The sequence below is a fragment of the Chenopodium quinoa genome, unplaced genomic scaffold (genome assembly GCF_001683475.1).
Source record: "Chenopodium quinoa cultivar QQ74 unplaced genomic scaffold, ASM168347v1, whole genome shotgun sequence".
NCBI lineage: Eukaryota > Viridiplantae > Streptophyta > Magnoliopsida > Caryophyllales > Amaranthaceae > Chenopodium > Chenopodium quinoa.
The window spans coordinates 7,062,156-7,076,851 of NW_018745024.1; the positions used below are offsets into that span (position 1 = coordinate 7,062,156).

A 14,696-nucleotide genomic window follows, 5' to 3' on the forward strand; every position below is an offset into this window, starting at 1 on the left:
CGAAATCCAATCCAATCCAAACCGAATTATCAATTCTGATAGGATCCGAACTTTAAATCTGATCGGATCGGATTGAGATTTTTTGGAAATTCGGATTTTCGGATTGGATCGGATTAACCCTAATTGGATCTAATCCAAACCGAAAACCGAATTGTAAAATTAAGCTTGTATAAATATGGATTTCTGTATATTTTGAAGTTTAACTCAAATACTTAATACTACATAAAATAAATTAGAGAGACTTTGTATTAATTAATTAATGACTTGACGTTGAACTATGTATTTTAATCATGATTTTGAAGACTTTTATTTATAGTAAAGCTTTATTTTTATAATTGTATTAGGCGCTAAAAAAATAATGTATTATAATTCGGATTTTCGGATCGGATCCAAATGACCGAATTGTAATTCGGATTGGATCGGATTGGATCAAGAGAGAAATTCGGATCGGATCGGATTGAAAAATTGAAAACCGAATTATATTTCGGATTGGATCGGATTTGGACTAAATCCAAACCGAAAACCGAACGGACACCCTTACTTCCTTGTATTTTTGTTTTTTTTTTACAATCAAATACTTCCTTGTATTTTCAAAATGCATACTTCCTCTGTTCTTTTTTACTTGACTTGTTTTATTTATCACGCTTGCCAATGAAAAACTTTAACGATCAATAACTTTAATTCTCCACAAGTAAAAAATATAAAAGTTATGTATTGTGATAGTACTTATTGAGACGAATTCAAAAAGATCCAACATGAATATGTTTTTCCTTACATATTATTCACAAAACACGGTCAAAAGAGGGTGGTGAATAGTGTAAAAGTCAAAGCAGATAAAGTAAAAAGGAACGGAGGAAGTAGGTTGCTAATTCGGGATGAATACATGTGAGATTTTGAGAGATTCCAACTCGCTATAGGTTATTTTCCTTATCAAATACCAAAAAAAAAAAAAAAAAAAAAAAAAAACTATAATCAATTTATAATAAATTCTTAATGAATAATCTATCACTTTCCCATGGATATTTTGTGATAACAAGTCAAAAAGTTCCAAAGAAAAATGAATTATCAAACTCCATCACCTCTTATCCAACACCATCATATTTTACCCTGACCTCAAAATTCCAAAAAACCCACCAAAAACCTTTGCAAAAATGGAGATCTTAACAGTCTCACCCTCACTCTCTCTCTCCTCTCCTCAAAAACCCGCCATTCTTTCTTCCTCAAAATCCTCCTTATTCCTCAACCAAAGCTCCACCACCGCTTTCTTCCGGATCAACACAACGGGCCTGGGCTTGAGGGTCAGAACCCGACCTGCAACCCGAACCCGAAAAGGGTTCTGTTGCAACTCTTTGTTCGGGCTTGGTGTTCCGGAGCTTGCTGTTATTGCTGGGGTTGCGGCTATTGTGTTTGGCCCCAAACAGTTGCCGGAAATTGGTCGGAGTTTTGGCAAAACTATCAAAAGTTTTCAACAGGTTTGTCTACCCCTTTTCAATTTACTATCTTTTTTAGCTATACCTTTCATTACTAAGGTAGTTGATTGAAAATATGTTATATTGTTTTTGATGTGTCTTTAAATGATTCAAGGTAATTGATGAATGAATGATTTATGAATAGGGTATATGATAAAATTATTGCGTGTCAAAAAGTTAGGATTTGGACTTTGTTTTGTGACCCAAAATCGGAATTGACTCTATTTGAAATGAATATGATGAAATTCTACAAGAATGTCGGGTAAAGGTAATTCGATAATGGTAAAACATGTTCTAACAACTAACACAATATAATTGTGATGTTGTTACTCTGAATCTATGATAGTATATGGCTTGGCCAAGTCAAGTTGAAAATTCCCCTACCATGTAAATGTGCAATAATCTTCAATCTAGTGGTTGAAAGCTTTTTGGTCCTTCCATTTGGAATTAGTAAATACTTTATGCTGAAAAGTTATTGATGGTTAAAGTTCTGCATCGGAAAGCGTGATAAATGAAACATGAAGTAAAAAAGAACAGAGGAAGGAAGTATATTGATATTTGATAGGGTACTTGGAATTTGTAATGCGGCAATAATATCCTTATAGAGAGTATTTGAATTGGGCGTTGAAATATTTATCTTATAAATGTGGTAATGTTACCTAGAGAGAGTATTTGAATTGATTTGGGTGTTGGGGTACTAGGTACTACTACCAACTCGTGAGTTCTAAAGTTAAAACAATATGGTCATGTTAAAATGTTAATTGATTATGATAGAATCTGAGTGAATATGTAAAGGCATGTATTGTGCTTGTGCTCACCCGTGGAAAATTTGTTCATGCCAAAGTTCCTTGCTCTTTTGTGGCTGGCGAACTCAATGGTTCATGATTTTTCCTTTGCTTAATGAAAGTCGTAATATGTTGTAAAAATTTTGTGTAACTAAGTACTAATGTTCTTTTTATTGGTAATGTAATTGAGTTTTTGAGTAACTATAATATATTCATAATTAAGATATACCGTCTTTTGGATAAAAGACATGCTTCTTGGGGTACGTTAGACACCTCTTCATGTATCTCCTTTTCTCTATAAATAGAGAAATGACCTTTTTTTTTTTGTTTTGTGATGGATGACCTAATTGTGTCATTCCTTTTGCTTTCCCTTTTAAGATATTCTCTGATTTCCTTTTTTCTATAAATATAGAATGACTTTCTTTTGTGATGGATGATCAAAATGTGTGATTCTTTATGTTTTGTTTTCTCTTCTAAGATATTCTCTGAGCATTCTTATTTGAGATGTGAGTGATTTTCAATAACACAAACACTTGTTAGATTAACCAAAACTGATTGATTGTCATTGTATCTCAACAAAATTATTGTGCAACTCCATTGTTCTATTAGGGTCAGTAAATTACAATTTGGAAAGCAACATCGTTTACTTGCCTAAATTAACTATTTTGGTTCTACCCCATGCACTATTGTACGTATTCTAACATTGTGTAACTGGTTTGGTGGGAAAAAGTCTATTGTATTTATTTTTTAAATGACACTTACACTTTTGCTGAGTAGGTTGGCATAGAGGTAGAGAAACTTGTTTCATTTTTAGTAACAAGGGATTTTGTCATAATGCATTCTTTATGGAGCACGAAGAAGGGAATGAAAAAAACTATTTACACATTAAACAAGGGCCTAGTTTTAGATGTTTAGGCACAGCCATAGGAAAATATTTCGGTGATGCCTTATTTGTCACATTTACCAAAGTTAAGTCTTTAGCATATAATTTACACCAGTGCACAACCCAGCCCCTCTCTGATTTTATCTTCATATTGTCCTTAATAGTGGTTTTCTTTGATCCCCAAATAACATTTTCCATTCTACTCTTAGTTCTATTTTACACTGTATAGTCCAAATATATGCAGTTGGAATGCCCTTGGCCCTTAGACACCTTCATGTAATCCAGCTATATTATTAGTCCTATGTTTTTTCCATATCAATAAAAACCACATAAAGATTTTTTATCCTTGTACTATCAATTAGCGTCTTAAGAAATATATGGATTAAAGTTTGGGAACAAATCCCTACGTTTTCTCTATTCTCTTTCTCAGACATTATTTTGGATGATATTCGAGTTTATACTGTCGAATAAGGTTCAACAACTTATGAAGAGTCAAGAGTCATGATAGTATGAAGATGAGAGCTATAGGAAAATTCTTTTTTTTTTTTCTTTTTTTTTTTTTTTTTTCTGGTGCTTAATGCTGCAAAAGCAGAAAAAGGTAACTAAGTAAGAAATTATAAGCTGGGCAAGGAGGCAAAGGAGATAGTTTCTGAGATCGGACACCAAAGAAAGATAAATTTTTTTTAATGGGTTGGGAAGATTAAGGGAGTGAAAAAATCAAGGAACTTTGATCCAATATAGCTACATCAAAAGGTGAAGTATGAAGAATCTTGGTATAGAGGTTAACCGTTAACTATCAAAGGTGGGTGAAAAAATGTGCTTTTATGAGCTGATCAATGGACCAGGGACAAAAGCATTTCTTGGAAGAGCTCAATGAATACAATTGTTACTGTTATGAGGTTTGAAGTTAAGAAGGTGAGTTAAACAAAATGAGATGTTAGTAGGATGGCTGGGAGGAAATGAGATACTTATAGAAATATGAAGGTGTTTAGGTGAAGTTGGCATTATTTGGTTGACAAAGTTTTTCAATGCTAATCTAGAGTCAACAGAACTTGGGAGTTTGTCATTTTTATCTCTTTATACCAGAACTAGGGGGTCATTAAAGTTGTTATAGTTATAAATCCTATAAGGTATATTAAGTTACTTAGCCATATGAGTGAATATATATTTATGTCTATAAGGATATATTTCTGGATCAACATAATAATTATAAGATTGAAGCCTTTAGAATTGTTTCAGTGTAGTGAGTGGGCAAAGTGCGAACATCTCATGGGGAATAATTCAAGAAACTGGGAACAAAAATTCAATATAGTGGGAGTTCAGATGTTAAATCATTCAAGGAACTAGTCTAGTGTGTGGCAAGATAGATATGAGCTGTGATCGTGACATGTGAGAAAATTAGAAGCGCGGGTCACTCATGAGATTAGACCAAAACCCATGATCTCGATTCTTCTTCTAGCTTAATTTCAGTTACGAATCTGGGGTTCACGTGAAACTTATACCTAGATGAATCCCTCATACCCAGAATATCATACGTTGTGTTATAAGGTCTATAATATTCGAGATTGGAAGTAGACAGTTTCTTGACAAATGAGAAGGGGATTTTGTGACAGCAGACAGAGAGTATGGTCTTAGATTGTGCTATCTGGGTCCTGTGACTACTGTCCCTTATGCTAGTTCTTGGAAACTCAAATCCATAGATGGATAAATGTGAAGCATATTATTTATTGGGAGGATTCTTGGTATTCCTTTCTCCACTCTCTACTAGCTATCAATTGCTAGTCATATTCCCAGTTGGAACTAGTGGTAATATTATTTAATTATTATTATTATTATTATATGGAGGACACTCATCAATGGGAGCCAAGAGACCTTACTAATTTGTCGGGCATTTGTCATGAACTGGCCATAAGCAGGGGTATAGTTATATTTGCACAATAATTTGCAAGGAAGCTTAAGGAAAAAAGCAGAAATAAATTTAGGTAGGAAGTGGAATGAAGATGTCATTAAAGACTAAACAGAGGAGGCTAGGAAGAGAATAGATCATGAGAAAAATTGAAAGTTTATTTGAGTATTACTTAGTTAGCTTTGGGAGAAGAGAGTCTAGTCTTTTGAATACTTGACATTTATCTTCAATAAACTGTAATTTCAGATCTATAAATTATATTTTCTTTTTCCTTTAAGCTATGCTAGTTCGTAACATATTCCTAGATTATGTTTCCTTGTAAACTCTTAAGATAGTTAAGGCTAATTTTTTGGGGTCCTTCTTCCTACCTTTTATATTTAAGGCAAAAGAGAAGCAAGTGAGAACACCTAACCAGGTTGCTAGCTTAGAGAGACTCAATATTGGATTTTAGGTAAGGCATTATCCCATCATGTGTGTATTTTGTGTCTTGCTATTTAGTAGAGTAAGAATTGTTTACTCTTGCTTTGTCAGGTAGGTGTCAGCAACAATTTGTATGGTAAAAAATACATTGGGGTGCTCTGTTTATTGATTTGGGCTATACAATAAATTAGGGTTAGAATGAAAAATGAGCCATTGTTAGGTTGTAGCAAGCTGCTTTTTTCTTTGCCTGTTATGTGGGTGCTCTGTGGCCTATTGTCACGGTCCGGGGGTTTGGACCCCGAAACGTGCGGCGCGCTCTAGCCTTTTGGCGGCAAGAACGCTAGCCTTGAGCGGAAGAGGGGCTTGTGAGCACAAAGCAACACAAGCGGGCAATCAAATTAAAGGAGCACTCGCGTCTATTTGGGCGACGGAGTGCGGGTGGTCGAGGCTTGTGACGACCGATACTTCAAGGCGGGCACAAGCGGGTCCGAACCACGAGTTCTTAATGCGTCAAGTTGGTTTGGAGGGGAGCTATTATGCAAGTGAGACACAATATCTATAAAGGTTTAACAACAAACAAGCATAAAAGCAAAGCAACACTTGATAGAAGGCTTAAGATTTCATTAATCATTCACCCTCTAAAGAGCTTTAAATGACATACAAGGAGAATCCCTAGTGAACACTGATGTGACAGTAACACAATAATGGGACCTCAAGCTAAGAAAGCATAAACTAAACTCTAGGAAAGCACTTAAAGGGAATCTAATACATCGAAAGGAGTTGGATTCTAACATCCTCCCCCACTTAAGCTGTCGACGACCTCGTCGACTTACAAGAGTTACAATCAAAATTAGACAACCCTAAACTATCTCAAGTTTCAGATGCGCCGTTGGTGCGGCTGACTTCTGGAATCTTTGCTGACTCTTGAGCTGGATCTTCTTTGTTGACGAGGAGCTTGTCTCTAGAGTCGCTCGACTCGCACATCTTGTTGAGAGTTTCATCTCTAAATTTCCTCCTGGGAGTGGAATCTGTCGAATTCTGGGGGAGAGCTGCTTCCACGATCATCTGTTGGGGAGCTGCTTCCTTGAGACTGTGGTGGAGAGTTTCATGTTGTGGCTGGTGCCTCTTGGGTGACCATTTTCTTTGTAATCTCTTGCACGGGCCCTGCTTTGTTTGCTCAACCACTGCTTTTCCTCTCTCTTGGGAGGTTCTTCTTTGGTGTCTCTGGGCTCGTCGCTCTTTGCTTCGAACCGAGTATCTGATTCTGGTTTTGTCGGGGGTGCATCTGTGTTGTGGCAATTCATTGGGCTTCATCTCCCGCTTCTCTGAGTCTTTGGGGCGAGCTTGTTTCTTCGATGTTGCCTTCTTCTCTGGCTCCATCACTCGCATTGCCGAAAGGTATCGGACTTCTGGTTCTTTCTCAGGTGCTATCATTCTCATAGCACTCAAGCGTCGTATGGAACCCATCCTGTATGTGGGTTCCTCATCGCTGCTAGTCTCTTTTGTGGCCTCCTGCATGGACATGGATGACAATCTCTTTTGGATCTTGTCAAACTCTTCTTTATGCTCGCAATCCCACCATTTGTGTGGACCTCGACAAAGTATGCAGTTCAACGACCTTGTATTTGCCGAGGATGCGCTGGCCCTTGAGTTTCCAGAGTTGTGGGAGGGGGTAGATGTTAATCTCTGGGCATCACCTCCTCCACTTCTTCTATGATAAGTATTGATGGTGTTGGACGATACTCGTGAGCCATTCTCTTTACCCTTTGGAGAGCTTGGAGACGGACTGTCAGAGCGTGTTGACGTCCCACTTGATTCATTCTCAGATTGACGACCCTTTCCAACTGAGTAATCCATCAATCTTTCAGCAGCACACATAGCAGCAGCAAGGGTATCAATATCCTGCCTCAAAATCTCTCGCTGCGCCCATTCCTTTAACCCGTTGACAAAATTGAACACCTGATCTTTCTCATTCATGTCTGTGATGTCCAACATTATCGCCAAATATTCCTTAACATAGTCACAAAGAGAACCCTTCTGGCGGCACTCTTGCAACTCCATCCGTGCAAACAAATGCTGTGTTGACGGGGTAGAATTGTTCTTTGAGTTCCTCTTTGAACTCCGCCCATGTATCAATCTTGATCCTTCCTGCTTCGATGTCTGCGTGCTTGGTGCGCCACCACAGCTTAGCATCTTCGGACAAGTACATGATGGCAGTATCCACCTTCTGATCGTCACTCAGTTGACATATTCAGAAGTACTGCTCCATGTCGAAGAGGAAGTTATCAACTTCTTTCGCATCTCTAGCGCCACTGTAGTCGCGAGGTTTGGGCGGCTTGATCTTCGCCGCACCAACACCCAGTGCGTCTATGCCCACAACACGCGTTAAGGTAGCACATTTCTCAAGTGCTTCGTCGGCTTGTCCTTAATCAAATTGCAATTGTTCGCTGAGGGCATCATCTCTGTGAGCCATCAATTTCACAATTTGCTCGGCTTGCTCATGTACAATGACTTGGAGCTTGGCCCATTTGTCCGCCTTCTCCTCGAGCCAAGCGAGCCTTTCTTCCACGAATTCCATCTTCGTGTAGCCCTCCTTGGTGCCTACACGGGTTGCTTGCGACGAGGTTTGGACCTCGACTCTGATACCAACTGTCACGGTCCGGGGGTTTGGACCCCGAAACGTGCGGCGCGCTCTAGCCTTTTGGCGGCAAGAACGCTAGCCTTGAGCGGAAGAGGGGCTTGTGAGCACAAAGCAACACAAGCGGGCAATCAAATTAAAGGAGCACTCGCGTCTATTTGGGCGACGGAGTGCGGGTGGTCGGGGCTTGTGACGACCGATACTTCAAGGCGGGCACAAGCGGGTCCGAACCACGAGTTCTTAATGCGTCAAGTTGGTTTGGAGGGGAGCTATTATGCAAGTAAGACACAATGTCTATAAAAGTCTAACAACAAACAAGCATAAAAGCAAAGCAACACTTGGTAGAAGGCTTAAGATTTCATTAATCATTTACCCTCTAAAGAGCTTTAAATGACATACAAGGAGAATCCCTAGTGAACACTGATGTGACAGTAACACAATAATGGGACCTCAAGTTAAGAAAACATAAACTAAACTCTAGGAAAGCACTTAAAGGGAATCTAATACATCGAAAGGAGTTGGATTCTAACAGCTATGCTTTGTTCGTTTAAGAGTCTATGGGAATATAAGTCAAAAATAAGTAAAAGAAAAGGGCCAATATGTTGAGAGGCTAGTAGGCTACCATCCTCAACTCATAAGTTCGATAAGGGTCAATCTTTGGTGAGGGTTACACGGAGAGCCTTAGAATTTGTACTTTTCACCAGAAATTGACTGATTGGATTTCATATGAATTTATCGTAGTTGTGAAGTAAACTATAATACCCCTTATTGGATCTTAGTTTCGGTTTTTTCTGTTGTTGGGACTAAAGTTAAGAAATAGACTCTAGAGACTAAAAAAGGGTATCCTGAACTTATTAGTTTGAGTTGAAAGTAACAGTCTTAGTTGGAAAGGAATGATAGAATCTGTCATAGTGGAAGTCTTCTTTGATTTCATTTTGGGATTGCGTGTTATACAGATGCTCTTTGGATGCACGTTAATGAATCGTTTTGGGTCATATCCTTGTCTGATTTAATGTAAAATTGGAGTTCAATTTTTCCATCTTCTTTGATTCTAGATTGATTTATTAGTCCTTATGTATAAAACTAGGTTAAAATCCCGTGCAATGCACGGTTGTTAAATATTTTTGACAATTTTATAATAAATTTTTTAATATAATGACTTGAGTATTAAAAATATAGAGTATAATAAAAATAAAAGCATGCAAGAGAAAATATTTAAAAAACATGTAATAGTTATAAACTTATAATGGATAGTTTAATCTTTTATATAAAACAAATTATGTTATAATTTAGATATAATTTTTTTTTTCCTTAAGTAACAATAATTTTTTTAGAAGGTGCTTTTGGCGGGAAATTTTTTAATAATACATTGATAAGTGTGTCTTAAGATTCGCTTTTAGTAGTATGTAATTGATTCTTCATTCTCCCTTCAAAGTATATGTAATTTCAGAGTCGTTTTCACGACAAGCCTCCAAATCCCCAATCCTCAAATCTCATGCATTTGAGTTTGTTTGTTTTTTTTTTAAGAAAAAAATAACTACTTATCCCACAACTAAATTTTTTTTTTAATCATTAAAAAAAAAAAACAAAAAAAACCTACCCATCCAATACCTTCTTTCTGTTTTTCTTTTTGTTTTTTTTTCAAGGAACTACTACTAACATTTCACTTTTTTTTTCTTATTTTATTTTTATTTTTATTTTTTTTGGATACGTAGTATAATATATGACAAGCATTAACACGAGTATACAATCCCTTCATCAATTATTCACTATAGCACTCAAAACCCCCAACATTTCACCTTTTTTAAATAATATGTACCAAACATTTCACTTTGTTTTACAAGTATTTTTTGATACATAGTATAATATATGTCATGCATTAGCATGAATTTATAGTTCTTTTTATCAATAATTCACTAAAGTACTCTAAATCCCCAACCCTTCAATTATATGCATTTTTTTAGGGACTACCCTCTAAATAATTTTTACTACTCTGATCATCAAAAAAAAAAAAAAAAAAAATGTACAACACGTTTTTGCGCAACTAACCTCACCGAATAACTATTTGTATTAAAGTATATAACTCCTAGAGCAAGACACTAACCCATATGAAACTAACCGAGTAACCCCTATAACACTAAACGAGTAACCTCTATAACTTTGACAAAGTAAACCCCATAATAGCTAGCTACATTGCGTGGCCACCGACATAAAAGAGTAAGACCCTGTTTTTTGAGCTTCTAAGCAAAGCAGGGAATATTATATGCATAGGTGTCAGAACGACAAAAAAAGTGGCAGCACATTATTAATACGATTATTAATACTCACTAGCGCAAAGTTGAGCAGGGTTCAACAGAGTCGACCAGTCCAAAACCGACCATTACAGCCCAAGTATAAGTTACAACATCAAGATCAACTTTCCATATTTTAAATATATACTTCCTCCGTTTTTTTTATTATTGCACCATATGGGTTGGGTACAAATATTTTGGTAGTGGAAAAAAGTAAGAGAGAGAAAGGTAAAAATACAAAATTGCCCATGTGATATATTGATAAACTAAAAAGTAAGTGTGAAAAAGCTAGGGTATGTTGGGTATTTGTAGTGTGAACACAAATAATTTTTTTCCTAAAGAGGAAATGGTGCAATATTTGTGAAACTTCCTAAAACGGCAAGTGGTGCAATAATAAAAGAACGGAGGAAGTATACTTCTTCTTTTCTAAAAGGAATTACTCTTTTAATTGGGATAAGTATTGAAGAATTATATGTGAAATAAGCCAGGAGTTTGATACCAATGTTAATACAGAGAGCTGGAGGAAAAAAATGGTATGCTGTCAAGCTATCACAATAAAATGAATAGAAGATAGTGACATTCAAGTGGAGCACTTGACTCTAATCATTTAGCAGTCTTAGGAATTACAACTTTGGGCAAGACAGCACATCTAATCTGGAGGATTTTATGATTTGATTATTTTTTAATACAAGTATTGTGGAATTGCATTAGCTAGAAACTAAGGTTGTGCACGTGTAATCAGAGGTCTAGTGCATTATCCTCATTAGGACAGTAGATACACCAATGACTCACTTGCAAACTCTTGAAATAGTTAAGGATAATCCTGTAGAATCGGTCCATGTTTGTCCCGTTGCCATCTTTGTATTGATATTAATGTACAATTGAATAGCTGGAGCAAAAAGTATTTTGCTCAGAAGCTAAAAGTAAAATCAATAGAAGACTTGTGATATTCTAAGCAGAGCAGTTTACAGTTTTACTCCAATTACATAACATCCTTAAGAAACGGAGCTTCATTTGTAATAGACCGGCTTTAGGAGGGGGGGGGGGTAATTTGGTAATACGGGTCAGCCACAACCTATGCGGGTTTATGATAGGAGGACAGTCAACAAGCAACAAGAGCAACAGCAAAGGGCAGCAGCAGCAGGGAGCATTTCAAGGCCTCAAGACTCCAATTAGGTAGAAGACAAAATCAATAAAGAAGAAGAGAAGGAAAAGAAGCTACCTTAGTCCTATGATGTTTATTTGTGTTTGTCTAAATTAGCCAAGTTTCACATGTTAAGCCTTAAGGTCATCTTACCAGCTTAGTATAAGTAGTATGAGTAGTGTAAGTGGAAAGGCAGGCAGAAAGTTGGTAAGGAAAACTTGGGAGAGTTGCAACCTCAAGTTGCTAGGATATTTGTAGCCTCAAGCTACTTCTTGTATCCCTTAATCGTTCTGTTAATGAAGAAGCAGTCCTTCTCTTAACAATGAGCATTATTGAGTGAAATCAGCCTTAGGCTATTACATCATTTCATAAGGGTAAGAAAGCACATGAAATCTAGAGGATTTTTTAATTTGTGTAGTTATTTTTAACAAGTGTTGAAGATCTATAATATTTAGACATTTAGGGTGCCTTCTATTCACATTATTTTTAACATATCTAAGCTTAATGGAACTTATCTGAATTTATTTAAGTTGTAAGTTGAACTGGGTTAAATCTTTATTGACCCTTATTAGATCTGGTTTATCCTGGGTTTGAACTTATTTTTCCTTATATAAGTGGAAATAAGGTGAACTAAAGAGGATGTTAAAGTTTTTCAAGTCAGTCAAAGCCTCAAAGGACTACACTCTAGTGAAAACAATCATGCCTCTATGGCTCTAGGGAATTTATCCTCTTTCGGACATTAAATACATTAATATGTAGGAGCTAAGTACCATTTCTTTTATTGCACATCTTATGTTAGAATTTTATCCTTGAAGGGTGCCCATTAGGATAGCTTGTAATACAGTAATAGGCACATCTTTTATCAATGGACCTTAAAATGAAGAATGATATGTTGATTCTTTTCGACTTGAGTTACAGAAGTTGACACTGAATAATTTTGCGTGGCCAATGTATCAAATATCAAATCATCTGCATCATACAAAGCTGCTTTTCCGAAAGTGATTATATCAGTCTAAAAAATTCAATATTTCATGCTGTCATCAAGTAGTCTGGAGAAGCCCCTCAAAAAAAAAAAAAAAAAAAAAAAAAAAGTAGTCTGGAGAAGGAATGATCCCAATGTTGGTGGTTACCTTTCCAAGATATACCACCTCTTGTATCATGGCATCCCTTCATGAGGCAATTTGGATAAGGCCAGTCATTTGGACTTTGATATCTTGATTCTCACATCCAGAATAATACACTTAGGTTTATTCTTCAAACTGATACTGTCCAAATCTTCAAACCCTTTGAATTCTCGCTCTCTCTCTCTCAAGTTTGTGTACCACACTTGTCACAATAGAGAACAAGGACATGATATGCCTGCACAGTGTTAGTTAGATCATTCCCCCTTGCTATATAAGCATATTATTTTCATATTGAAAGCCTCTTTTTAGATCCCTATAGTGCTATCAGATTTCTTTCAACACTCAATTACACTTCAGCAGTTCAGTGTGTATCAATATGATCTATCCATGTTCGCCTTGTTGGTTTCTTGTTTTATAATTTTTCTTTCAAGTCTAACTTAAGCAACTGGAGATAAGTTAAGTCTAGGGTTCTGGTTTCCTGCCTTTCTTTTATCCACCTTTCTGTGTGTGAGGTGTTTCATATACTATGACTCCAACAATTGCCTAATTGATAGGATTGATAATTTTTCATTTTGCATGTTAGCAGTTCCTGAACGCTTCACTTTTTTTCACTGCAGGCAGCAAAGGAGTTCGAACAGGAACTTAAGAATCCAGAAGACGCCGAATCTTCTGACAATGTGATTGAGGCAAAATCAGCATCTGAAAGTTCAGAAGGAAAAGAAAATGTAGTCTCTTCGTCTAAAGAGAGTTCGTGAGTTAATCTATGTATTTTTTCTCTTCATTTAATCCAAATTTTCTTTATACATTTTCTTGTTTTTGTGATGGTTAGCGAGATGATGTGTATAATCGAATACTTGTGTAAGAGATCCGTTTATCTCACGAGCAAGTTAGCTAATTAGCAATTAGAGCTATATCCAAATCAAATATACAATAACAAAGTTCCTAGAGAAGACGGTATATGGTATATCATGGATAGCAAAGCTGTGCTAAACTAGTTCTTATATATGCATGTATCACAATTCTGGAAGTTGTAGGTGTGGAAGAATGAGGCCGAAGACAAGCTGTTTCAGTAAATACTTTGTCCATCCAAATATGTCTATAGTAACATCTTCCCAATTTTTATACAAGATCTTGAATAAGTTTGTGAACTTGAAACTTTGAAAGGCGATAATTTTCTGGGAAATCCTTGATTTTTTGGATGGGTGGTATTATTGTGGTAATGTATTTTATCCAAATACTTCGTATTTTCTAAGAGAAAAGTGAGCCGGAAATATTATTATATTGTATATAGTCTTTTTTTGGTTTTTGGTACTCTAAAGTAGTGATATAAAAAAAGAAAAATTTGAAGGGAGGTACCACATACTTTTCTCCATTTTTATAAATTATTAAAATTAGTTAAAAATATGTGAGGGCCGTAATTTGCGTGTTTAGAAATACAAATAGAATTGAGAAAGTAGAGAACGTATAAGATATGATGTTGACAATCAATGAAATAGGGAAAAAAAAAGTTTGAAAAGTAATATGCAACTAATTGGTACCACAAATTAAAATGATGCTTCTTAATTAAATGAGAAAAAGAAACTTAGAAAGAGGCTACTTTCCTCCGTTTTTTCTTCAACCTTTGTCTTTACAATTCCGTTTTTAGGTGAGTTTCGTGCCTACAAACTTTACAAGTAGTTATAATTGCTTTACTATGATCAATAAAAACGTTTCATGGTTTTGCACGAGTTTGTTCTTTACACAATTATTATATGTAATCCGTATCATTTTTTATAAACGAACTTTGTAAATAACTAATACTTGATAGTTGATACATTAAACATTGGATGAGGTTTTGATAGATGTAGCTAGCATAAACCCATCATATGTTAATGTGTATTGTTATTGCCACTAAAGATTGGTCGTTTGGGGAATGTTTTTATATTGTTCAAACACCATCTTTTCATTATCTATAATGATTTTTTTGTAAGAAAATATTTACTATGTAGTGTTTACTAAGGTTAATATACACGTTCTTTCAATTTTGAAACCTAACA

The 14,696-nt window shown here is 35.9% G+C and overlaps 1 protein-coding gene across 1 annotated transcript; it reads left to right on the forward strand.

Moving 5' to 3' along the window:
- The first annotated feature begins 986 nt into the window (after nucleotides 1-986).
- LOC110708431 (sec-independent protein translocase protein TATA, chloroplastic-like) lies at nucleotides 987-13,946 on the forward strand. The gene is made up of 2 exons (XM_021886559.1): nucleotides 987-1,472; nucleotides 13,278-13,946. Exons 1-2 carry the CDS (start codon nucleotides 1,152-1,154, stop codon nucleotides 13,413-13,415), a joined length of 459 nt encoding a protein of 152 aa, XP_021742251.1. The 5' UTR covers nucleotides 987-1,151; the 3' UTR covers nucleotides 13,416-13,946.
- The last annotated feature ends 750 nt before the right edge of the window (nucleotides 13,947-14,696 follow it).

What these genes read in the sequence shown, in the direction of transcription:
- LOC110708431 (XM_021886559.1), top strand. Translation starts at nt 1,152, where the DNA reads ATGGAGATCTTAACAGTCTCACCCTCACTCTCTCTCTCCTCTCCTCAA. An exon ending in CTATCAAAAGTTTTCAACAG is followed by an intron (nt 1,473 to 13,277) that starts GTTTGTCTACCC and finishes TTTTCACTGCAG; the next exon opens with GCAGCAAAGGAGTTCGAACA.